At 41.8% G+C, this 24568-nt stretch overlaps 3 protein-coding genes across 11 annotated transcripts in view; 2 read left to right on the forward strand and 1 right to left on the reverse strand.

Moving 5' to 3' along the window:
• Positions 1 to 11578, forward strand: part of spire1a (spire-type actin nucleation factor 1a) — a 36548-nt gene extending 24970 nt beyond the window's left edge. The window contains exons 5-20 of one of the 7 annotated variants that reach the window (XM_085147747.1): positions 625 to 699; positions 870 to 1034; positions 1191 to 1277; positions 2391 to 2520; positions 3326 to 3367; positions 4705 to 4752; positions 5067 to 5221; positions 5648 to 5729; positions 5820 to 5962; positions 7067 to 7090; positions 7794 to 7823; positions 8461 to 8598; positions 8711 to 8781; positions 9287 to 9314; positions 9425 to 9576; positions 9666 to 11578. In XM_085147747.1, the coding sequence (XP_085003873.1) occupies positions 625 to 699; positions 870 to 1034; positions 1191 to 1277; positions 2391 to 2520; positions 3326 to 3367; positions 4705 to 4752; positions 5067 to 5221; positions 5648 to 5729; positions 5820 to 5962; positions 7067 to 7090; positions 7794 to 7823; positions 8461 to 8598; positions 8711 to 8781; positions 9287 to 9314; positions 9425 to 9576; positions 9666 to 9927 (1632 nt within the window). In that variant the 3' untranslated portion in view covers positions 9928 to 11578. The remainder of the gene's footprint in view (positions 1 to 624; positions 700 to 869; positions 1035 to 1190; positions 1278 to 2390; positions 2521 to 3325; positions 3368 to 4704; positions 4753 to 5066; positions 5222 to 5647; positions 5730 to 5819; positions 5963 to 7066; positions 7091 to 7793; positions 7824 to 8460; positions 8599 to 8710; positions 8782 to 9286; positions 9315 to 9424; positions 9577 to 9665) is intronic. The other 6 variants (XM_085147749.1, XM_085147748.1, XM_085147750.1 and 3 more) reach the window with 6 other exon arrangements.
• Positions 11579 to 11979: 401 nt separating this feature from the next.
• Positions 11980 to 23239, reverse strand: klhl38a (kelch-like family member 38a). Of its 2 annotated transcripts, XM_085147754.1 has the most exons (4): positions 19222 to 23239; positions 15709 to 17065; positions 15502 to 15607; positions 11980 to 15333 (listed from the first exon to the last, which is right to left on the reverse strand). In XM_085147754.1, exons 2-4 carry the CDS (start codon positions 17062 to 17064, stop codon positions 15044 to 15046), a joined length of 1752 nt encoding a protein of 583 aa, XP_085003880.1. In that variant the 5' UTR covers position 17065; positions 19222 to 23239; the 3' UTR covers positions 11980 to 15043. The 2 variants fall into 2 exon arrangements, with proteins under 2 accessions (XP_085003880.1, XP_085003881.1); XM_085147755.1 differs by lacking the exon at positions 19222 to 23239 and having other exon boundaries at positions 15709 to 19209.
• Positions 23240 to 23424: 185 nt separating this feature from the next.
• The window catches only part of fam91a1 (family with sequence similarity 91 member A1), a 28433-nt gene continuing 27289 nt past the window's right edge, over positions 23425 to 24568 (forward strand). The window contains exon 1 of one of the 2 annotated variants that reach the window (XM_085147746.1): positions 23425 to 23705. In XM_085147746.1, the coding sequence (XP_085003872.1) occupies positions 23634 to 23705 (72 nt within the window). In that variant the 5' untranslated portion in view covers positions 23425 to 23633. The remainder of the gene's footprint in view (positions 23706 to 24568) is intronic. The other variant, XM_085147745.1, reaches the window with a different exon arrangement.

Below are 24568 nucleotides of genomic sequence, written 5' to 3' on the forward strand. Positions count from 1 at the left end.
AAATGTTATCATCGTTCAAAACAGGAACGACCCCAGGGAAGTGAAGGTGGGAGATACATATGCAACTTTCATATCACTTTCACTGAAAGACAGATGTCGGAACAGTAGGAGTCGGAGGTTAAAATATTACATAACAATATTTTTTTCCCCTTAAGGACTTCTTTCTTTGATCTAAAACTCTGGTGTCATGGTAATTTGTCATTTTTAAATTGAGATTAACCAGCACAGAAAAAAGATTGAATGTATTGGACATGTCAGGAATGAGGTTTATCTTGAGCAGTATCACAACTGAAGTAGGTCACCCAGAACAGTTCTGCATAACAGATTCAGCAGTCACATATTAATGGCAGTCATTAGTTGTTCATTGACCTTTTTTGGGCTTTTGTTCCTTCTGGCATAAATTCGATTTCAAGATGAGAAGGATCCGCCTGGTCATGTGAATCCACATTTATTGATTAATTAAACAGGCTGCCATGACATTATGGGCAATATGCCTAGGACCTTAACCTAATATTTGTCTGGGAGAGAGTTGGGCACAAGTTCACTACCATCACTTTGCTCATTTTCTGTCTCATTTGTTTCTCGCTAACATTCCATGTTATCCCATTTTGCTATCTTGCCTAGAACCTTCGGAAGATGGAAGGGGAGACTCAGGAAGAACCTGCTAAAGACCTCAATGAGCTGCAAAATGCAGACTGGGTAAGAAGATCTACTTGGTGCATCAAGTATCACTTTGAGGCAGAAATGTCAAACTCATTGTACATCATGAGCCACATGCAGCCTACTTTGATCTTGAGTGGGCCGGACCAGTGAAAGGCATTGCAAATGCATAAGTGCATCACTAACCGTGCCGCTTGTATTCCAATCAGGCACGTTTCTGGGTACAGGTGATGAGAGATCTAAGACATGGTGTAAAGTTGAAGAAGGTCCAGGAGCGCCAGTACAACCCACTACCCATAGAGTACCAGCTCACACCCTACGAGATGTTGATGGACGACATCCGTTCAAAACGTTACAAGCTGCGAAAAGTCATGGTGAGGGTGTTTGGAGTTTTTTTGTTTTCGTCCTCTGTGTAGTTCAAAGACCAGCGATGTTTTTGTTCTGTAGCGTGACCTTCCTTTTTTTTTTTTTTTTTTTTTTTTTTTTTTTTTAAATCACGTCTTCATGTTATTTTTAATGTCTTCTCCCAGGTAAATGGGGACATTCCTCCACGGTTAAAGAAGAGCGCACATGAGGTCATTCTGGAATTCATCAGGTCACGACCTCCTCTCAACCCTGTGAGTCGTGCAGAACACGGTGCCAGTAATTAGTATGGAGGCTCAAAATCAATAAAAATGCATAAATTCATTAATTTGCAATTACACACAATAATATTGTATTTGATAAATATATATATACACACTTTAAAATGTATTATCTTAAACAAATTTTGGCATTAATCTGAAAATATGTCCTGTTTATTTGTTGCTTGATTAGCTCTCGGTCACACAAAACTTGAAACCAGTCAGTAACCAGGCAACCACTGGTCAACAGGAAAGCAGTTGGTGAGTGGTTGTTCACGGTCGCTAGGGAAAATTGGTTGCAAAGCCATAAAGCTCATTTTTCTGCAGTTTTCCCATTTTAGTGGTCCTGGTTGCCAGGGCGCCCACTGCCTGTCTCTTAAGTTGGATTTGATCTTAGTTCTCTAGTGATCCCTTAATGGGCTTTAGCCATTAGCCAGTCAACCAAAAGTACCAATTGTAGTATGCTCAAAACACACTTTAAATTATAGCTCGTTTAAGCTGCATCCATGATAAAGTAATTATGTTTTTTAAATGGATATATAGCTTTGTTTAGGGAAAAAAACTTTTGTGAGCAAAATAAACAAGTAAGTAAATAAAATGACAGATATAGAAGCAAAATAAAGCAGACATATTAATGTTGCATTTAAAAAAGCAAACAAATCTTCTATTATATACTAGATTTGACGTTTTAATGACATCAGTTTAATTATTGAATCCTAAATTTACTTAAAAAAAATGCTTGGTCCTTTCTAGCATTTGTCATGTATAGTATTTAAGTATACCTCATGTACTCCACTTTCAGTACAGTAAAATTGAACTTTGACAGTGACGTGACAACTTTCGTCTATATTCAGCACAGCTGTGAAAACGCTGAAGTCCGTGACATCAATATTTAGTTGTCACTTACCAGTACTCTGCCATACACGATGCTACAGATGCCGGAGGGCTTAGTGTGAATGTTGACACATGCAAGTCTATCATTGCTTTTAGCTGAATGATTAATTTTGACTGAGAGAATAGCTGAAAGACGTCATCACGCACTCTTTCAGACCAGAGGTGTGAGAGGAAAATCTTGGTAATCAAGTACGCACTCCTCTGTCACGACAGGTCTCTGCTCGCAAACTCAAACCACACCCTCCGCGTCCCCGGAGCCTTCACGAGCGACTGCTGGAGGACATAAAAGCGGAAAGGAAGCTGAGGCCGGTTTCACCCGACATGATCCGCAGAAACCGCCTGGGTGAGATGACGACCGACACAAACCCACGCTCAGAAATGATTCTACTTATGGCCTGACATATAAGCACGAACTCGCACTGCTCCGACTCACACGCAAATGTATTGATCTTTAGAAGAAATTTCTCTGGGGGAGCGTTGTTCTTAACTTTCTGCATGACAGCTTTCAGTGAACCTAACCCATCCACCCAGGACATAAAACATTATCCATGAATTAATCATTCTTAATTGCAGCCATCATGAGTACTCTAACAGCCTGCTTCCTGCATCGATCTCCTTGCTTTATTAAAGGTGTCAGTGTTTAAACAAGGATCATGCTGACTGCAGCTGTGAGCCTTCATGTGTTTAGTATAGCTGTTACTGCAGTTGCCCAAAGATGCCCAGGTCTCTGCTTGTGACCTTACTCATTATGTAATGCCAGTGCCTTTTTGAAGTGAGCAGTACATAGGTCGTAATCCTCTTTTAGTATATAATGGTTATACATGGACAGCTGAACATGGTTTCAATTAAAGCTAAAAGAAACCGCACTCTTTACCATCCAGTGTTCTGTGCAGTTCATAGACCAATCCCTTTGGTAGTTTGTAAGTGGCTTCAGTAAACTAATGTTGAGTTGTTGCATAATCGTACATATGGGGCAATTCTGTTAAACTGTTTATGAAAATCTGAGATTATGGAGCCGTTGTGAACGCATGGAAGTGTTAAACTGGGATGATTCTGACATCATCGTCCATTATAACATTTTCTTTGTTTTCTATTTTGCTTCCTTTCTTTTCTTTTTTTTCCCTCCCAAATATGGGCATATCTGTCAGTCATGCGACCCCTTAGCATGTCTCACAGCTTTGACTCATCAGGTAAAGTTCATGTCACCTGTTATGTTCTATCCTATTGTTGTGCAAGTGTTTTATTCTAGACTATTTTTTAGGACTTAGATTCTTGTTCTCCCTGATTTAAACACACCCCACATACTTCATGCTTGTGTTGTACAAGTGCATTTATGACACACTGCTGTCACTTACTGGCTGTTTATTATAAAGACACTTTCTGAAGGTGAGAGGAAAGATGGGTCAGCACAGTGCACCTTAATCTTAGGATGCGTGAAACTGTGTTGGTAATGTTCTGTTGCTGGGGTGATTTTTACGGGCAGCCTGTGGACACAATAAACGTACAAACTCCAGAGAGGGAGGGCATATATTTTAGGGGAGATGCTAGTCACAGAGGCTGTCTGTGGTATAGCTGTTATGAGATGGCAATTGGGCCAGAGCCAGTAAAGTGAGATTACAAATCGTCACTCTCTCTACGGCTTGCCTCCCCTGCTGGTCATCCTAATCCTCCCTCTCAATGTGAAAAGTGAAAGAATTATGTAACGCTGCTGTCAGCAGCCTAACCCCTTAGATAAATGGTTGAGAATTGGAGATGACGGTTCGAATGTAGCGTTACAGTTCATGAGGTGACCATGATCCAAATTATGTACGAGAATAGCTTTTAGCACTGTGGCTGCACTCGTTGTCTTTCCCTGCTTCCTCCCCCGCACTTCCCTTCATACGCCTCTCCCTCTGTGCTTTCTAGTTTATGCACAATGTGTTTAAGCTTTAATATAGACCACTATCGCACAGCGTCCTGTTAATTCACACCCGGGGTCTGTACTATGAAGCGGGCTACAACTGTGATCACGCAAAGCGCTGTCAGCCGCAGGTTTTCACGTCTCCAAGTCAACCCAGGTTTTCTGATTCCAGCTACAGGTGGTTTAATTTACATAGAGCTGCATACTTCTCGCATAGATAGATAGACACATATATATGGAGGGAGATAGATAGATATAAATTGTGAATCTCAACCTCCTTATTCTTCATGGCCCACACTCTGAGACCCACTGGATTAATGTGTCCCTGAGATTTACTCTTGGGTAAGGCTGTCTTAAGTTTATTCTTCCAGCTGCAACCCAGGTGGTGTTAAAGGCTCAAGTAAAGAACACAAATTTATTAAAACTACAGGGCAGCCTTCCAGATCTTCTTGGACCCACCCCCCCTAGAGTTACCTCGCTAAGCCCGCAAATGCTGCTTCATTGTACAGGCCCTCTGCTCTGACAGATGCTTGTCGCTGTCGAGTCCTCCCCGTGGTTCTAGTCTGGTGTTTGTTAACGTCTGTGTGAGCTTCGACTGAAGGTTGTATTCCCTTAATTCATCTGCAGGTGCAGGGAAAAGCATCAGCACTCCTCAGGACTTGTTCCGCAGCTCAGGTAAAGCACACACGGACCGGCGTGTCGTGGCAACTTTGGAGTCTGTGTGACAAAGCAGGAGTGTTGTGAAAATGAGTGCGGGGAAATTGAGGAGAAAATCTGAACCGTTGGCATGTGGCTGAGGTTTATCTTCCTCAATTCTGCCTCTGTGGTGTCCTGTCATAACACTGTAAAGAAGTCTTTAATACCAGCTACTGAAGAAGTTGACTCGTGATGTGTGGTTCATGTGTACACGTGACATCTGTAACAGTGTCTCTGTTTATTATGTTGGACGCTGTATCTTCCCGCTTTAATTGACTGTGTTTGACCCACAGACACTCCTGATGCTCGGAGGAAGTTGACCTGCAGCACCCATTCACTGTCCAGCAGCACAGCAGGACCAAATCAGGGCGGCGGGCAGGCGCTTAGCCAGAGAAAGAGGGTGCTCAAAGCGCCCACGCTGGCGGAGCTGGACGGCTCAGATTCCGATGTAAGATGTCTGACTCTTATGATTGATTGCGACTGATCATGCGTGTCATGTGACTTCATCAGAATCTTGGTTATTATGCCAAAAGAGCAACAAAATTATACACAGTCCCATTTGGCGCAAAGAAAGAAAACAAACCATCTTAACTTTTTCATGCACAAAATTAAAAAGGAGAATTTCTAATAAACAGTATAAAACAAATATTTTTAAAAAATAGATATGTATGTGATGGCTTCTCGAGCTCAGAGCATCATTATGTCTAAAAGAATCTTATTTCACAATATTGGTATAATATAGTTAAAGTGACGTTCTGATTTAGCAGCAAGCTCTCACAATTATTAATGACACGTTAATAATAGGCACACAAACTTGATTGTGGTAGTTATGAATTTTCGATGAATTGCTAATATGTCGTTTCCTGGATGACAGGAGGAAACCACACGGAGCAGCTCCAGCATGTCTACGTCTTTGATAGAAGACACATCTCCTGACTCCGTCGCAGCCACGAAGGGTATTAACTTTTGAACATAGTGTATTACACAAATTAAATGTTCCCTCTCTGGCAGACTTTTTCATGCATATTTGTGCCCCATGTCTCCAGCTCCTCCAAAGTTCCTGCCTGTCTCCGCCACCCCACAGCCAGACAAGCGACAATCTTCACAGAGGCGGCACTCTATCGAAAAGGAGTCCCCTACCAGCGTCAGGCCTTTCTTACCACCATCCAGACAGAGCTCGAAGTCTTTGGTACGTTACCTTGTGGAGGCTATTTCTATTGGACTCTCTGTTTATGACAGATCTTTATCATCTAAATGATTTTAAAAAAAAGTAAATATAAAAGCAGATACTCTGAAGCATTTCTGAATGCAGTTCATGACCCACCAGTTGGAAATATGCAGTCAGTTGGATGAAATATCAGCCTCGCTCATCAAAACGAATGATTGTGGTTACATCGATTAACAGCACCAGACGTACCATACGTCTGTTGAATTTACTCCTGTCCTGTGACCGGCCATTGGTTTGCAGTGAGGTCACTGGTTTTCTCTGACTCTGAGCGTGGTCCTATGATTCTAGTGAAGTTGATGGATCTAATTGAAAGCACAGGACAGCGCTGTATGAAAAGGATTTAGGTCAAGTTGGTTTATTCTCACTATTTATGTATTTCTTTTTTTTTTTTTTTTTCTTTTTTCAACACTGCCAAACCCAGAGCTTCTAATTAAGCCAGACTCTACTTCTGTAGTCTTGCATCAAGTCTGTAGTGATGCATGTCAAGAATTAGAAAGCTTTCACAGAGAGAACTTCATATTTTAAATCTTCGATCCGTAATCCTTTCCATAATCTTTCATAACTAGTGACAAATGTTGCTGATTCTGTTGTTTCCATTAAGATCTGTCCAGTTGACAGTAGAAACAACAAACAGTGACGAGATTAATCTAAGGCATCTTTAATGAGTCACTTTTAAAAGTTGGAATAAAAAGTTACTGTTCATTAATACTAGGATGTTAACTCTTTCTCCCTCAGATGCCTGCTAGGGGTAACCCTCGTTTCTCTTTCTGAGTTAAGCAGTTTGTCTTATTTCAGACCTGTTTCCAGAACAAAATGACTGAGTGTGCATCAGAAGTTGGCGGGAGGGATTTCTGCCTGTGCAGCTTTTCCCTGGTTTAAAACACCCTCTCAAACTTCATTCATATAAGAAGCTGAAGCTCTTTAGTTAATGTACAACAGTCAGGTCTTTGTTGCATCCCCTCCCTTTCTCGTACTCCTGTTATATCTCATTTACATGTTTACTCTGATTAACCATCTTCTTCCAAAGACTCACTTTAAATTATTTCTTATTTTCAAATGCTGCAGCTAATGACGGATCCCAGTGGCAAGGTAACTAGGTCAATTTCCTGTTTGTCGATTTATTTATTTATTTGCAATGTCCACTAATCCTAACAATTAGTACTAAGGAATGCATGCATGCACGCAAGGGAGAAAGTGATTTAAAGGAATGCCATCAAGGTTGGAAGATGCAGCCTAAATCACTGTATCCGTCTTCTTCAAAGCTGTTTTTTATTGCTAGATGTACTCTGTGTGGTTTAGTTGAGGGAGCTGGCCGTATAGTGTGCGCAAGAGGCAGCACACAAGCTTTGTACTAGGATTTGGCAGAGACCGAGGTCTATGTGAGGACACCTGATTGGGTGAAGTTCAGGTGGGCAGCGGATGTGTGAAAGGATTTTAATGGAGTGAAAGGAAAGCTGCAATGTCAGTGAACAGCCTTCCTTTTGAGGGGTACATTGAGATCAAAAATGAAATGTCAAGCCAGATATATTTGTTAAAAATTAATTAATCCTATGTGCTCATGCACGTTTGAATGTGATGATGTAATCCATAGGTTGTTTTGTATATCTTTTTATTAGATTTTATGCTTGGTAACAACGTTGGCTGTAAGCTGATGATGTAACTGACAGACCACCTAATGGCTTCATGCAGTTCTTGTATTAAATTTTACTGAGCGTACTGTGTATGATTAGCTCGTTGGAATATAAGGTCTTGCTTCTGTTTAAATATCCTGTTCCCTTTGTCTGCTGGTCAGGTGGATGCCGGCAGTGGCGCTCAGGGCTCGGTATGTCGCCACTACTGCAAAATATCAAATTATATCAAGCACTGCGTGGGGAAACCATCCTGAATGGCGTCTAATTCAATCGGCTTGTTTTTTAGATGAATGGGACCTTGTGTTGTAACTGCTTGAGTGAATGCAACATCTGTGGCGTACTGAAAATAACTCAGGGAAGATTATATATGAGGCCAGATCTTATACAAACACTCAGTCCCAGTAAATGATGATGATCAGTAGAAGTGCTCCCTGAGACATTTTCACCCCTGTGGACTTCTTTTGTAAAACTCCAGATGAGAGCTCAGCTGGCACCATGATGGGGGATCCTCTTACAGATTGTTTCCTTGGAAACATCTGGTGAATAACAGGAGCTCAAAACATGTTTTTGACAGAGAATAAAGCAAATCTGGATTAAAGTAAAGAAATCCAAGAGTTGTGGTTCCAGCATGGGAGGTGTTGTGTTGCATCACATGGAGGTTCTGCATTTATTTTCACAGCGGCGGTGTGAAACTTCCATTCTCACATCTCGTTGCATGTTTAGGTGATGTGGTGTGCAGTGGGGCATTTTTGTTTGGGTTTGTCAAACACATCACTGTCTGTGTGTTTGTGAGCATGGTTTGATGATGTGATGCATGTTCCCCCGCAGGAGGAGTTCTGTTATCCGGCGGAGTGTTTGGCTCTGACGGTGGAAGAGGTGATGCACATCAGGCAGGTCCTCGTCAAGGCCGAGCTGGAGAAGTTTCAGCAATACAAAGAAGTCTACAACGCTCTCAAGAAAGGAAAGGTACAAAACCACCTGTAAACTTATGGTTTTCTCTTAAACTGATATTTTGTCACATTGATTTTGAAACACTAGTGCACCTTCCTCACCTCAATTTTTGTCCTCCCCTGTCCAGCTTTGCTTTTCTTGCAGGATTAAAAGGTTCTCCATCTTCACCTGGTCCTACACCTGCCAGTTCTGCAAAAGGTAATTTGAATCGCTGTTAAAAGGACAGCTCAACTTAAAGAGGGAGACTCCAACATTTAAACAAAGTCTGTATTTGACACTGATTTCCAAATTTATAGTTTTCCTGTTTACGTACCAAACATACCCAATTGGCCTCATATCAAACAGCCACATGCCCAGCACATTCTGGCTGGTATTTCATTAGTTGATAAATCATATGAGTAGTTCTACATTTTTCATTGTTTTTCTTCAAACGCGTACGTTATTTAAAGTGCTTTCTGCAGTATAGTTGAGATTTTCAATTTAAAAAAAAATCTGAAGTGAATGAAAATAAGTTTGGATCACAGAAGTCTGAGTGGAGACTAAAGAAACCAAACTATCTACTGTAGGAGCTCGTCTCTCTGGCTCTGCTGCAGTAGTTTCTGTTTTAAGCTTTAACTGACAGTTTGACAGGAGTGCAGTACAAAATCAGTGAAGTGGTTTTCACGAATTTCCAGCTTATCCGTTTTTTATTCTTTATCTTCAGACCTGTGTGTTCCCAGTGCTCGAAAAAGGTACGAGACTGTCAACTCCTACTTGAAACATCAGTTTAGTATTTGACACTCATTCTTTAAGACCTACCTGAGCCTTTTTAGTTCAGTTGTTTTGTATCTCTTTGCCTCAGATGCGGCTGCCGTCTAAGCCCTATTCCACACTGCCTATCTACTCTCTGGGTCCCAGTGCTGTGGTTAAAGAAGACACAGGCACATCTGCCCCAGCTGAGCCAAACAAGCAGCCGTTTGGGTCTGCGCACACCCGGCACAGTCTGCGCAGAAGGTGACTTAATAATCGGCGGCATTATCATGTTGTGGCTGCGACTGCTTTCTTGTGTGTGCACAGATATTCACTCAGTTGTCTCTGTTCAGGTTGTCCAAGCACAGCATCAGCAAAGACGGGCGGTCGCAGGATGAGCTAGAGCTGCCCAAGGAGCTCACTGAGGACTGGGTCACCATGGAGGTCTGTGTGGACTGCAAGAAGTTCATCACAGAGATCATCACTTCCAGCAGGCGCAGCCTGTGCGTGGCCACCAAGCGGGCCCGCCTCAATCGCAGAACCCAGTCGTTCTACATGTCGTCGTCCAGCTCTGTCAACTTCAGGCCTTCGGAGCGAACCATCAATGAGTTGTAGAACATCGGACTGGTCGGTGCACTTTAAGTTAAGCTTTGTCATTCAATTAAAAAAAAAAAAAAAAAAACTACAACAACAACAAAAAAAACAACAAAACTCTAAAACAAACAAACAAAAAAAACCCTCCCACAGTGATGTGTGTACATAAAGTGGAGTTTTGCAAAGTAAGAAGTGACCATGTGGCCAGTCCATTCCAAGCTAAAGCTAGTAAAGTTTCTGATACTTCATCCTCTCAGATTGGCTGAGAGGATGCTGCAATGTGGGTCACAGAGGGCAGCCGAGCTTCTGCATGTGGCTGACGTTATCGAAGATAAAAAGAGCTGCTGATGTCACCATCATGAACCGGGGTAAGGGTGAGTGGGAGCGAATGGCACAGAAAGCCAAAAGGTGCAGTGGTATCGTGTAAATAGTTCAAAGGCCCAATCATAGTAGGTTTTCCAGATCCTGTTTACGTCTAGCACTCAGGAAGAACAAACGATTGTCTTTTGACAGAAATGCACTGTAGATCCTCCCGTCAGGTCTGCTGGGGTAGATGTCTGCCAGTCCCCTGCCCCTCTGATTCTTCCAGCAACACTTATGCCAAAAGTTACATCTCTTCTTCTTCTTTTTTTTCTTTTTTTTTTTTAAAAGCCAGTTTAAATGTATATTTGCTATGATCTCATGTGGCTGATACAGCACGTTGAGGGGTTAAAAATAGCCTGGTTATTTTTCTGGGTGGGTTTTAGTATTTAATTAAATGTATAATCAATTCTGTGCCTGGTGCCAAAATGTAATTTCTTTCTCTGAATGCCTTTTGTAGTTACGGACCTACTGTGCATAAGGTTTGGTTTCTCACCATTCAGGCTGGCAATAGAAGCACAGACGTGTTGGGTTCGTGAGTTTGTACATGTTGTATATCTTAACTGTTCCAAAATTTGATTTAATATAAATCTGTAACAAAGTATAATTTTACCACGTTTTAGGATTTCTGCCTCAAGAGTTTCTTTATTGGAAAAAGTTGTTGATTATTATTATTATTATTATTACTATTGTTATTATTATTAATGTTATTATGTTTCTGTCAATATAATAAAGTTTTATTTCTGTTCTTGTATAGTTTATAAATTTCTCAGTGTTATACCCTTCTAAATCACAAATAGCACTTTTACTGGATCAATTTATTGTTTATTTTTGTTCATTTATGTCTTAAATGATTATGATTTATAATGTTTGGTTTTTTTCACCTCTTGGGGGTTCATAGTGCCATTTTTCCCAGAGTTCCTCATGAATGAAAATGTGTTTGAGCGACTTCTGGCTGCTTCACAGGAAGGACTAATTACTGAATCCACTAGAAACACACCACTGAATTGAATGTAGGCACTTTAAGTATAGGACTGTCATCCTTTACCAATATTTTAGCCTTTTCAAATCACACAGTCTCACACATGTGTTCAAAGTGTGTGTTTGGGGGTAAAAAAATTTGTTACAAAATGAACACAAATCTTAACCAGGCTGTTCAACGATGATGCCATGTTCCAATGAAATAGTCCATCTGATAAGTTTTATTTTAGAGATCTGTAAAGGAATGTGTGCATGCTGTACTGTGCTTTTTTTTGTTTGTTTTTGTTTATCAAGGAAATTCTAATAAAATCATCATGATTCTTAAGTCTGACTCTGTTGCCCTGTTACAGAATTCCGCCTTATATGCCTGCAGGCTTACAGAGCACTGTGCAAACCTGTGTTAGGCAGCAGAGGGCGATAGAGGCAAAATAAAAATGAAATGTGTTTCCTCTCCATCAGCCTGCAGACACGAGGACATCAGGTGGTAAAGGATCTGTATTGCAGACAGATCCATACGTTTTTCTATACCATTTGTATCGTCATCCATTTTCAGAAGCTTAAAATTAATTGAACAATTGACTGATAACAAATGTTGAACTCACTTTGAATATATTTAACTGAAAAATGAAGTCCAATGAGATGCTGGGATGCATCAAAGTGATGGCAAAATTTCAGAATTTTGCCATCACAGGAATGCATTCAACATTGTATGGCCATGTAAGAAGACTGAAGTAGATGATGACAGAATTATTTTCATGGTTAAGAAACGCAAATAACATCTGACCGAGTCAAGAACACTCTTGAGGAGCAAACCACTGATTACACTCAAGAACAGGAAGTCCAGATTTGCTAGAAAACATCCTGCACGGTCCTAGAAACAAATTCTTTGGACCGGTGAAACCAAGATGAAGTTGGATAATGGGAAGAGAAAAGTATGGAGAAGGAGAGAAACCGCTCATGCATACTACACCTGGTCGAGGTAATTTTATGGCATGGGCTACCGCTGCGACCGCCACTGGGTATACATAATATGACTGCTGATTGAAGCAGCTGGACAAATTATGAAGTGTACAGAGCTATACTCTCTGCTCAGATTTAGACAAATGCCGCAAAACTAACTGGACAAAGCTTCTCAAATTAATAGCAACCCAAAGTAAATGGCAAACCACAACATGTTCTTCAATGTTCAAATCACTCACCGGAGCTCCTCTCAGGAAAGCGGCTTTTTAGTGACTGAATGCAGATAGACGGTGGCTAAAGTGAAGAGGCAGAGGATGTCAAGGCAAGAAATGCAGCACATCTGGTGGAGTTCACGGACTGCAGACTTGAGGGAGTAAAAATATTTAAAACAATCCTTATAATTAAAATTATGTTAGTTTAATCTATTAATTCTGAGACTCTGAAAATGGGGAACTGTTAATACAATACATTTGTTAAACCCATTTAACTAAAGCTGAAAGTCTGCACTTCAGTGACTTCAATGATGGTTTTTACATGAAGCATGTCAGTCATATATATAAATGTATATAATTCTTCTTGCTGCAGTCACTGTGTGTGTTTATGGAGACACACAGAATAGGCAATGATATGCTACCCCTTAATGGGTTAGTAACAGATACTGAAAATAACCTGCCCAGGCCACAGCCTCCCTTAAGGGTGACCCTCACACACTGGTTTCTATGGAAAGGTATTGAGCAAACACAGAGTCTGTAAACAATCTGAGAAGGCTGTGTGAGCAGCAGCTCAGTGGAAGGTTTCACTGGGCTTTCTTACATTCTGCTCTGTTTGACTGAGCCGAGCATGTGACTGCCGGTGACATAATCAGAAAAGTCACCGCGTTGGTGGATTCAACATTTTGAGTTTAGACATTAAGCTCATTTTGCAAGCACGAGTTGTTGAATGCATTCACACAGGGTTACAGAGAGGCATTTAGAGGGACCAGGCTAACAAGGAGCCATTTAACTCAGAGACAGTGATGAAATTCCCATTTGGTTAGTGCTTGTAGGCAAGTTTCAGCATTTCCACTAACACTAATGGACAAGCATTAAAGCGTAAGAGTGAAATCTGATCCCAAATCTCTTCCCCTAAGGTCAGCTTTGCTGGAGGGCTAGTTTTAAGTAGGCCATATACCTTGCAAACAGTGAGCCTCTCAGGGGGGCAGTGGTAACCGGATATGAAGCCTTCATGTGGAGCTTCTCATACCAGACGCTCTGCATGAGGAGAATGCGCCCTGAAGGGTCAAGAGGTTGACACTCACATAAAGAAATGCATTCACTACATTCCAGGAACATCCCAATATTTTAATGGGTTTTGCACTGGTGTTTAATGATGACCGGAGAGAAAATGTGTCAGCTGACAACCAGAACATGTTTCTGCATTAATGGTGTTCCCTCATGCACGAGGGGGTCGTGACTCAGCTAGTCTCCAGGCAAATTACGAACCTGCTCAAAATGAAGACCGATAAGCTGAACTAAGATGCGATTTTGCCACAGCTGATCTGTTTTCATGTGCAGAAAGAATCAATGCAACAAATAAGAGGTTTGACTCTCTCTTTAGTACATAAACACAACATTTATGCACATCGTACAAGTAATACCGCATACAAAAATAAAGAGGAAGTCTCTTAATGTGCAAGTAGCAGCAATGCATTGTTCAGTTGATTCGTGAGAAAGTCTCAAACATTAAGATGTATACCACAAATTATCCAATAATGGAGTTACCAAGGGCTGGAGCAAAACACTGAATGCATGCTCCATGAGGGACAAGAGGGCTGCAGGACACAGAGGGATGTAATGGCAATCAAAGTCTTGACAGGTAAGGATTTCTTTCTGTATGACTATGATTTCCCAAATGAATAAAAAAAATAATTCCAGATCAGTTGGTGTGATTATGCCAGATCACCTTTAGGTTGCCCCTGCAGTCTGATGTAGCCTGTAAACACACAAAAAGTATCTCTAACAACATTTTTTACTCATGGCCGCTCACAGCAGGCCACAGTTTGTCTTTATCTAATGAGATTTGCATGCACAGTGAAATATGAATGTAAACCACCATTGAAATATTTGCTCACAGATCTTGGACTAATCCAAAACGTCACATCTTTGCATACTGGTTCTGCCATGTTTTAAGCAGACATCTTAAAAACAGAACAAGCTCTGTTGGGTTTTAACTGAAAATCAACCCCCCAAGACTGGAATAAAGTTGCCACAGGTGAAAAAAAAAGTTCTTCTTTGCAAAACTTCACCAAACATCAGAGCAAGTACAACTTTGCAGTAGCCCTTATTCTCATTAATCAGTTCCCTCTGATACACATCAGGGTCAAGAAGGAATGTATTATTTTTTGACCTATAAAGTGCAAATTATTTAACCAGTTTCAGTTTTGTCAAGAGTTAAGTGCAGCTGCCCTGCAGAGTGACAGGCTGTGTTCAAATATCTTGGAAAATACAGTATTAACACATTTAGTTTGCTTTATACAAGTGTATCCATCTGCGGAAACAGCTTTTAAAGAGCTGATTGGATTACATACGTGTCCGAGTAGCTGCCTCTCATCATTTCTGGGGTTCTCGGTTCACTTCCTCCCCAGATGCTTAGAAATGACACCTCTGCATGCCAGCTGAGCTCTTCTTCTCTGATGCAGATGAAAGTCAGCCCGACCTTAAATGCCACTTTACTGAGCTGCGTGGAAGAATGGTGTCACTCTGATATGGTTTCCCATTTCTGTTAGAAGCCAATAAATAATGGCAAAGGGCAGGTGGAGATTACAATAAAAAGGAGCAAGCGGTGATTAGATGGTGGGTCATGGTGGGTTGGGTCTGTTGGAAACGCAGACTAGCGGGAGAGAGCCGTGGTCGAACAGCTTGTACGGCAGAGAACCTTTAGAGGTCCAAACGTCTGTTTTTGGGTCATAGCACTCGAAGCAGTCCGAGTCCTCGATGACGTCGTGGCCATTCAGGATGCGTCCACCGGTGACGTAGATCTTGCCGTTGATCACTGTAGCACTGTGGTGCATTCGTCGCTCCTTCAGGTTCTCACACTTGAAGAATTTGTTGGCTTTGGTGTCGTAGGCAATCATTCGCGTGGTGTACCCTGGAGATTAAATGGTTGGTAAGTCATTGTAAATTACATATAGTCAACAAATCCCAAAGTCGACCAAGCATGTCGAAATATGAGTCAAACTATATTATACCAGCGTAAAACAGCTGCTGAGAACTACATTTTTTTCTCAGTTTTTTAAAAGTAAAAATTCGTCCTTACCTCCTATGATATAGATCTTGTCGTCTATGACGGCGGCAGGAGCACAAACATTTTTCACAGTCCTTGTCTCTAATTTGGACCACAGATTGCGAGCGATGTGATACACCTGTGCAACAGCACAAACACCATCAATCAGCCTTTTTGGATTTCCTGAGCATCGCAGGCTGTTCTTCACTGAATGCTAACTTTGACTGAAACCTTCCTTACCTGAATCAGCCTGACTGGGTTCTGCATGGCGTCCTCCCCTCCAAAAACATAGATCTTCTGATCACTGGCTGCAACAGCTGGATGAAGCACGGCTGTGGGCATGGGTGCCATGGCCTCCCACTGGTTAAACATACTGTTATACCTCTCTACTGACTGAGAGATGCGCTTATCTACACCGATGCCTCCTAACACAAAAATAAAGTGCAGGCATGAGACGCTTTGATGGGCATATCGTGGCTCCAGCATGGGCTCGGCAGTCCTCCACTGGTTGGTTTTGAGAGAGAGTGTGTAAACTGTAGCGCTGACCGAGCTGTCGCCTGATGCCATGCAGAGGCTGAGCCCGCCGAGGACGTAGAGGATACTGTGAATGCACACATACGCAGCTTTGTAGAGGCGCAAGGGGAGCTTGGCCAACCACTGCCAACGCTGAGTCCTTTCGTCATAGAGTAACGCTTCCCTTGAAGTCTGTTCGTTGTTTTTGCGTCCTCCAACTACCACCAGCGTTTCTCTGCAGGTATAACGTCTCGGTGTGGTCCACAGAGGCTTCAGCTCACGGCTGCACTTGGCGCTGACTGTAAGCATAAGGCGACGGACTGACTCGATTATCTCAGTGCAAAGGCTGGAGCTCTGCACCAGTGGATCATTGGCAATGAACTGGAAGAGGTAAGTTGGGTGGATGTAGCGCAGACGGACTTTCTTGAAGAGATCGTGGATTGCGCCCCTCCGTGAGAACGGGTCATGGTGGATCCACGCTAGCAGGGTCTCAAACACTTGTTCCTCCTCAGCACAAAGTCGGTCGTCTTCTAGGTAACACATGAGCTCCGGGAGAGACAACTCACAGAAATCTTCTGTAGCGGCCACGTCAGAGAAGGACCTCACAGCCATCTCCTTGGCCCTCTCCTTCAAGCTCTCACAGTGAAGTATCTCAGACAGTCGGATCATGCTCAGGCAGTTTTCCGGGCTCAGCTGCTCCTGGAGGAACACAGAGCAGGCTTCAAAGAGGCTTCCGTAATGAAGCATGGAAGCTGCCTGCATGAGTGGGAGCACAATGTCCATGGTGATGGTGATGCAGCCCGTATAAACATAGTCCACAATGCCAATGAGCACATTTGAAGAGATTCCCTTCAGATTCACGCGGGCCTGGCTGCTCTCCAGAAAGTTACTGCAGAACATGGCGCGGAAGTATGGGCTGCTGGACACCAGGACGTTCCTGTGGCAGGGGATCTCCTGGTGTTCAGTGCAGAGCAGGACGTCCGTCAGGATGCGCTCCTGCCGGAGGACGTTGAGCGTTGCGAGCAGGTGAGAGGGAAGTTCAGCATCTTTGAAAGAGAAAACATCTTGTGGTCTGGTGGCCATTCTGCACAAGGGATGACAAAGCAGGAATCATTTTGTGACTGATGTCGTATTTTTGTTTTCCAGTGGGAGAAAGTGGATGAGCGAGTATGCTGATGATGTGTGATGTGATGATCTACATAAATATTAGTGACGACCACATTTTTTAAAATTTGCTTGCATCTTACTCTCTGTGTACCATCCTCCTCTGTCACACTAACCATGTCCATCACTACATCCATCAAACATTTTTGTTTTTCCTCTTTTCCTCATGTATTCCTAATATATCCAATGTCCCTCTTCTGCACATGTCCAAACCATCTCAGCCTTGAACCTCTAGCTTTGTCTCTAAACTGCTCTACCTGAGCTGTCCCTCTGATTTCTGGTCAGTCCCAGTGAAAGTATTGACATCTTTACCCTGCCACCTTCAGCCCAGCCTCCTGTCTTTTTGTTTGTGCCACCATTTCCACATTAAACATCACAGCAGGTCTCACTACCATCTTGTAAACCTTAACTTCACTCTTCTGTCACAAAGGCTCTCTTCCACCTGCTCCCTCCTCTCACTACACATCACAATGTCATCTGAAAACATCATAGCTCATGAACTGACCTCATCTGTCAACCTGTCCAACACCACTGCAAGCGAGAAAGGAAACACAATATCAATCCCTGATCCCACCCCCACCTTGAAACCATCATTCACTCCTACCATACGTGTCGCTGGTGACCTCATACATGTCTGCTGCTCCTTTCATATGCTTTCTCTAGCTCCACAAAGACGCAGTGCAACTCCTTCCGACCTCTACACCTCTGCTTCACATCTGTAGAGCTCTTTCTCAGCATGAAGCCATACTGCTGCTCACTGATCCTCACCTCTCTTCTTATCCTAGCTCCAACAAGTCTTTCCTCTATCTTCATAGTCCGTCTCATCAGCTTCATCCCTCTGTAACCCTTGTTCTTTAAAATCAGTACCAGCACACTTCTTCTCCATTGCTCAGTCATCCTCTCACTCTCCAGGACCATGATAGCTGCCCTCATTTTCTCCTTCCTAATCCTCTCCTTCCTGATTTACTAACCGTTCTCCATCCATCCTCCTCTCTAATATTCTTTATTCATGAGCTCCACAAAGTGCACCGATTCACAAGTGTGATTTTAATAAATTTGTAGTTGCAACAACTTAATCATGCATGCTTCGAAAACCGTATGATCTGGTTCATAACGAAGCCTTTCACTTATTCGTCTCCTCTCAAACTCTCAAACCTCCCACGTAGCAGCTGTCTTTAATGTGAATGACTGACACAGATTTCTGTTCCAAATCCTGTCTAAATGATCTCACAGGATTCGTGTGCCATTAGGGCTTATTTCAGTAATCAAGCTGCCCATCATCACTAACATAAACAGAACTGTATCAGCGGACCATCTGTGTTTGTCTCTGCAACCCATCTCTCTCTGGACTGGCCTCACAGTCTCTCTTGTTATTTTTTCTATATGTCATGTTTTCTCTCTTAGTCCCAGTGCGTCCCTCTCTGGCTGGAGGGTTTGTGGTGATCCTATTGTTCAAAGAGCATGAATTTCATTGGGCTATTAGCAACATTAAGTCTTCAAATCATCTCCATGCCAGCTACCGATTTACTCCCACTTACATGGCCCAGCCTGTCTGATATATTTAGACCACTAATCATTATTGTATATTATTAAATGCCAATAGCTGTGAGTGGCATTTCACAACTGGGAGTTTTAACTCAGACTTCAAACAAGAGCTGCTGGTGGAGCTGCTGAACCTTTCATGATAAACTGCATCTGAATTTAAAAATAATCCATCTGCACCTTAATCACTTAGTCAACAGTGGTGATGGTGATGAATTAATCATGTATGCAGCTTAAATTATTACACTTTTAACAGACAATTTATACCATGGCATTATATTTTTGAGAAACATTTCCAGTCTAAATAAAGAAATGTAATAAAATGCACTCCTTTAAATGCCCAATAAACAAGAGGAAACGTTTTAACCAGAAAATATAGATTCTTAACTAAGAGTTATGCTAATACAAAAGACATTTCACATTTGAAGATTTAATAATAAAACTGGAGTTAAACTGAGGAGTTTGAGACAAACATCTGTGTGAACAAGATGATTCCAGTTCATCAGCAGTATCTGTGATTAGCTCAGCCCTTACCTCCTGTCCTCGGAGGACCAATATTATCCAAAGTCGTCAGTCTTGACAGAAAAAAAGGATTAATTCCAAATGAAAGACAGTTTAAGCATTACCCAGAGAGAAAATGGGTAGTGACTCAGGGAAGGGTTTCCAGTTGGGCGCTGTGGAGATTGCCATGAGGCCACTGTGTACATTCCTACAGCTAAGAATAGTATCCTGGGCCACTGTGACTCCAGCCGGGCCTCTCATGTGACACAGCGCTGTTTGGTACCCAGCTGCCAGCTTAACAACTCAGCCAGGGTCCAGTGGAGGGAGTGTTTACAATAGCTGCAGGAAGGGGAACCATCACAGGGTCCTGACTCAGGCATTGTTCCCACCCAGGCTGGTCTTTCATCAAAGTGTCCCGAGCTGCTAACCCTTGTCCGTCTTCTAGTGCCGTCCAAGTTCATCCCTCCTCCTCCTCCCCTTCCTCATGTGTGTAACCCAGGATGTAGTCAAATATAGAACGGTGCTGATGGGCCACTTTGATCAGGAGAAACAGCTGTAAGAACTGGGCTCAGTTTTCAAGGTGTGGTGGTGTTTCTGTTTGTGTCCGTGAACGTGCACAACTGGACGTGACCACTGTTGCTATTAATCACCCGTTTGACAGTTAACTCGTTGCACTGTGTGTGTCAAATCATCAACAAGTATTTGCCATACCTTTAAGAGTTGAGCAACCAAACGTGGCACACAGGTACATTTTAGGCCCATGGAGGTCCACATTTATATCAGATATCATGATGTCATCATGTTGCCAAGCAACCACTTAGCTTGGCAACATGATGGCTAAAATGACCCATTACTGGCATTTATGCACCTATAACACCTTATAAAAGTGTCACATAATTTTTATTTTGCATCAGTAACGTCTAATTTCTATCCAAAAGGGCTGAATTATGTGTAATGATGTCATTATGTTGTCTGACAACCACATAGCAACTGGCCAAAATGACCTATTATTAACAGTTATGCATCTCTAAGAGCTTATAAAAGCATCAGATAATTTTTATTTCGCATCAGTAACATTTAATTTCTATTCACAAAAGTTTAATTATGTATAAAATGATGCATAAAAAATGCAGGCTACCTGTTTTGTAGCATTTGTGCACCTGTAGCACCTTATGAAACCGTTCTTTTTACTTTTTTATTTCATGACAGTACATCACTTACGTCCACAAAAGCTAAACTACATGCCTGGCAATCACCTAGCAACGGGCTACGGTCACTCATTTTTAGTACATAAACATCTGCCAGTCTATTTTTAAAAAAACTTCTCTCGTTGTGATAAAGTATATCACTTTAAAAACAACACAAACGGACCAAAACCTACTAGCATGAGCATGTACTAGTTTCAAAAATACATGCAAATTTAAAAGGACAGAATACATTACAGAGAAATGTTTTGTTGATAGCAATCGGTGACTCTGAAAGTTGAGGCCTGGACCTCAGTGCATTAGCAGGTGGAGAGTTAACTGTGAGGCTCATAAAATTACAAGCAGTTTATTAGTTAATCACTTTTTGTGACTCCCCTGTGTGTACTCAGAGTGTGAATGAGTCTTACAATAATAAGTACTGTCTCTAGAGGAATTACATGATCAGTACATAAAGAATAGCTGTTGTAAGAAATTTAAAAAATGTATTATTAGACATTACTTAATAAAACAAGCTGCTGCTGCCGTTAGACGACATCATGTCAGATGGTTTGAAATGTAAATAAAGTTGACAGTTTGTTTCCTTTCCTTTTTTATTATTTACATTAAACACAAGCAGAGGAGAAAAGCTCAGGGTTACAGAAGGTCTGATCGCTGTTCACAAAGCAAAAATGTCCTCTGCAGCTCACAGTAGTAATCAGGTTTGGTATTTATTTTAAGGTGAGTCATTGTTTGCTGTTGCATGGCTACAGCAGATCATAATTAGGCTTCCCCTTGCTGTTAAATCCCACTTTAACCCCTGCACATTAAAGCCTTGAGACTATGAAGAACTTTAACAGTATATTTTTAAAAATGTATATTTAATTTAAAAAAAAGAAACACTATTCTTCCACCTCTATGCTTCTAGTTTAGAAACAATGTGTGTTTTCACAGCTTTTATATCATACTGTAGCCTTAGATGAGGTGTTTCACAAGTAGACAACGCTTTATTTTAAGAGATCACACACCAGAGAAGGCTGGGGAACACTGTTACAGAAATAGGGTGCAAAGATTTCCTTTCCTTCAGAGATCAGATTGAGCCTTTTGTGATATTTTTTCAAATCAGTCTTATGTGACTTTAAAAAGACATTCAAACCTTCTTTTCCTTATATTATCTGTGAGCTATAATGTCATGAGGATTCTCAATCTGCAGCCCCTTTCTGCACTCCATGGAGTTATGCCGGTTGTCTGCCAGGCAGATGAATTACTGTCATGTTTGCTTAGCGGCATATGACAGGGAACTGAAGTTACATGCAGGCAGATTGAATGACATAGCTGCAAGAAAGTGAGCTGTCAGCAAGCCAGATATCATGACCCAAGAGCAGAAGCCACTTTAGTGTTGCAGTGAAATCTTACACTGAGTCACCAGTCACTAAGTGATAGTTTCATGCTTACACGTCGGATTCCTGTAAGAACAAAACTGCAAATCAAACAAAAAACAACTTGTAAAAACTCCAGGTCAAGGTGCAGGGACAGATTTATGATTTTCTATTTTTAGTTAATCATACCGGCTTCAAACCTGAATTTTGCTTTTGTTTCCACTGCTGAACAATGATCACATTAACCACTCACTGAAATATTGAAATATACTGTATATATTTTCTGACCAGAATAAAGATAGGATAACAGACCTACTGGAACAGAAGGTATATTATCACACTAAAGGCTTTTTTATGGTGTGAAAATGAGAGAAAGACAGATTGGGGGACCTAAAAAATGAATGAAATTCTTTTCCAAAAATTAGCTCAGGTGATAGAAGTGTTTTAACAGATCATTTTGGCGTTGCACTTTTATGTCTGACAGGAAAACGATGGCAGCATTTCCAGCTACTTAAGCTAATTATAATGCCCTGTCTTAAAGATGACTGTGTAGTTAAACCCACATCAATCCAGAGTTGTGCACATGCAAACCTGACAATCATGCAAGTATTGCACTGTGTTTTATTGTATTGTCTTTCTGTGAAGCTAGAGTTGGTCATAAGTGGGACAATGATACTATGACAACATTTTGCCGACAGTCTGTGAATCTGAATGTTAGATACACACGGGAGACTTGTAGAAAAAAGTGTTATGAGTACTGAAATTGGTTAGAAATAATATAAACATACATGTACCAGACCATTTATCAACACCAATAGTATCATTATATACTACATCAAAATACCTAAGTTTGTGTGTATTATCATAATTTTTATATTTCAGTAATGTCTCAGTTAAATAATAACCTCTTTTGACCCCCCAACCCCACCCCCAGCTAATAAAGTGGAAGCAATAATAAGATACTGCTGTATCAATATTTTGACCCACACTAAATGCAAATACTCACAGTGTGAGTGTGAAAAATATGCTCATAGCCTACAGACATATATAATATTTACTCCAGTTTGAGCAGGATTCCAAAAACATGCAGAGCCCTGCAGGTTTAGACTATTCCTTAGACCTTTCCCTCAAACAAAAGAATATCTTTTCTGCATCATCAGTGATGTGGACAGGCTTTGGGGGATGGAGGCCCATCCAAAAATATCATTGTGCCTCTCAGCTGATTTTTTCTGTTTAGTCATGAAATTTTTAACACATGTTACTGAAGTAACAACAAAGCCCATGTTAATTATTTGGTTATTATTGTCTCTGTGGAACTAAGAAGGTCCTCATCAGCTTGTGAGGCTATCTTTAGAGCATGATCTCAAATGAGACCTATTAAAACAAGTTATGTTATGCATCCCCCCCAGTCAAAGTGGCCCATCCAGTCAGTCAGACCGCCCCTGACTTTCTGGCTTCACGTCTTCTTTAGGAATAAAACAGGCTGCCGTGGGGGTGGAAAATGCTCCACATGTGCTAAAAATACTAAAAATAATGCAGTAATAATCGCACTTTAAGATAAACCATTGATTTGGACGGCGCTAACGTCATCTCTCATTTGAAACTCCGCTCTCTCCTGCTCCATTCAGGTCCACGGTCACTCCTCAACAGGAAGTGACGAAAGTAGCCACGAGCGTGACGAACGGCTCTTTCGAAAATACAACAAGGAAGTTACGGTTTATTGTGAAGGAAAATAACCGCTGGAGAAAAAAAATCTCCTCAAACCGGGGGTCCCTTCGCTTGGTTGCTGGGTGTCCGGGGGGGGCGAGGTCACCGTGGACTTTCCCGAGAGCCCGTTTCCAATCGTCTCGAGGAATTCTACTTGTAGCCAGCTAGCTAGCTAGCGATGAACACGGACGTGGAATTTCACATCAGGCAGAATTACCCGTGGAACAAACTCCCAGCTAACGTCAAACAGGTACCGACTTTTAACGTTTCCTGTGGGCACGGAGAGAGGGGGGACACCGCAAGGGGAACCTGTCAATGTCACCGGGGCTGCTCTCTGTCATACCGGCAGCTGTCAGTGTCGCACTGCTCGCTCCCCGTCCTCTGCAGGGCTTCACCATCCAGCCGGAGCCATAACTGACCATCATTACACTCCAGCTACTGAAGCCATACTGGCATCACATGACAGTTTTTTGATTGGGTGGGGGTGGGGGCAACACATGATTTTAGAGCGTGTATGTCACCTGCAGATACGGCTTTTACGTATTTGTGCCTGGTGCATTTAATGCTATTGAAATGTGCTGTTACAGTTAGTCAGTAAAATGCACGACCCCCCCCCCCTTCTCTTCTTGTGCCAACATGTCTCGGTGAAGAGGAGGTGGGTGGGTGAGCAGTTTGAGCTGCTGCATCCTCATACACCCTCTGAAAAGTTGGATTACTCATCAGAAACAGTGAGACTCCAGGGGCCCCTGGTGTACACATCTGGCCTGATGTGCACAATATAACAAGTTTTCTCTCGCTCATAACAGCTTTAGATACAATATTAAGCTTATGCCCCAATTCCATTGTTAATTTTCCTTTAATTTAAAATATCTCTTCTCATTTTTTATGTGTGTTATCATGAATCCAGGGGCTACCGTGGCTCTAAAACCTGTGGATTACATCATGACACATAAACTGTCCATTGAGGATCAGACAGGTCATTGCTGATATCTGATCTGCTTAAGGTCATTATTGGTCCAATACCAATCGGTGTATTGGCCTTGTAAGTAACTAGAAGTATGCTGTAGGTATGTGCTACCAAAATCAAGCACAAGACGATGCTTCTTGCTTTAT

This window comes from Neolamprologus multifasciatus, chromosome 22 (assembly GCF_963576455.1).
Source record: "Neolamprologus multifasciatus chromosome 22, fNeoMul1.2, whole genome shotgun sequence".
Classification (NCBI taxonomy): Eukaryota; Metazoa; Chordata; class Actinopteri; order Cichliformes; family Cichlidae; genus Neolamprologus; species Neolamprologus multifasciatus.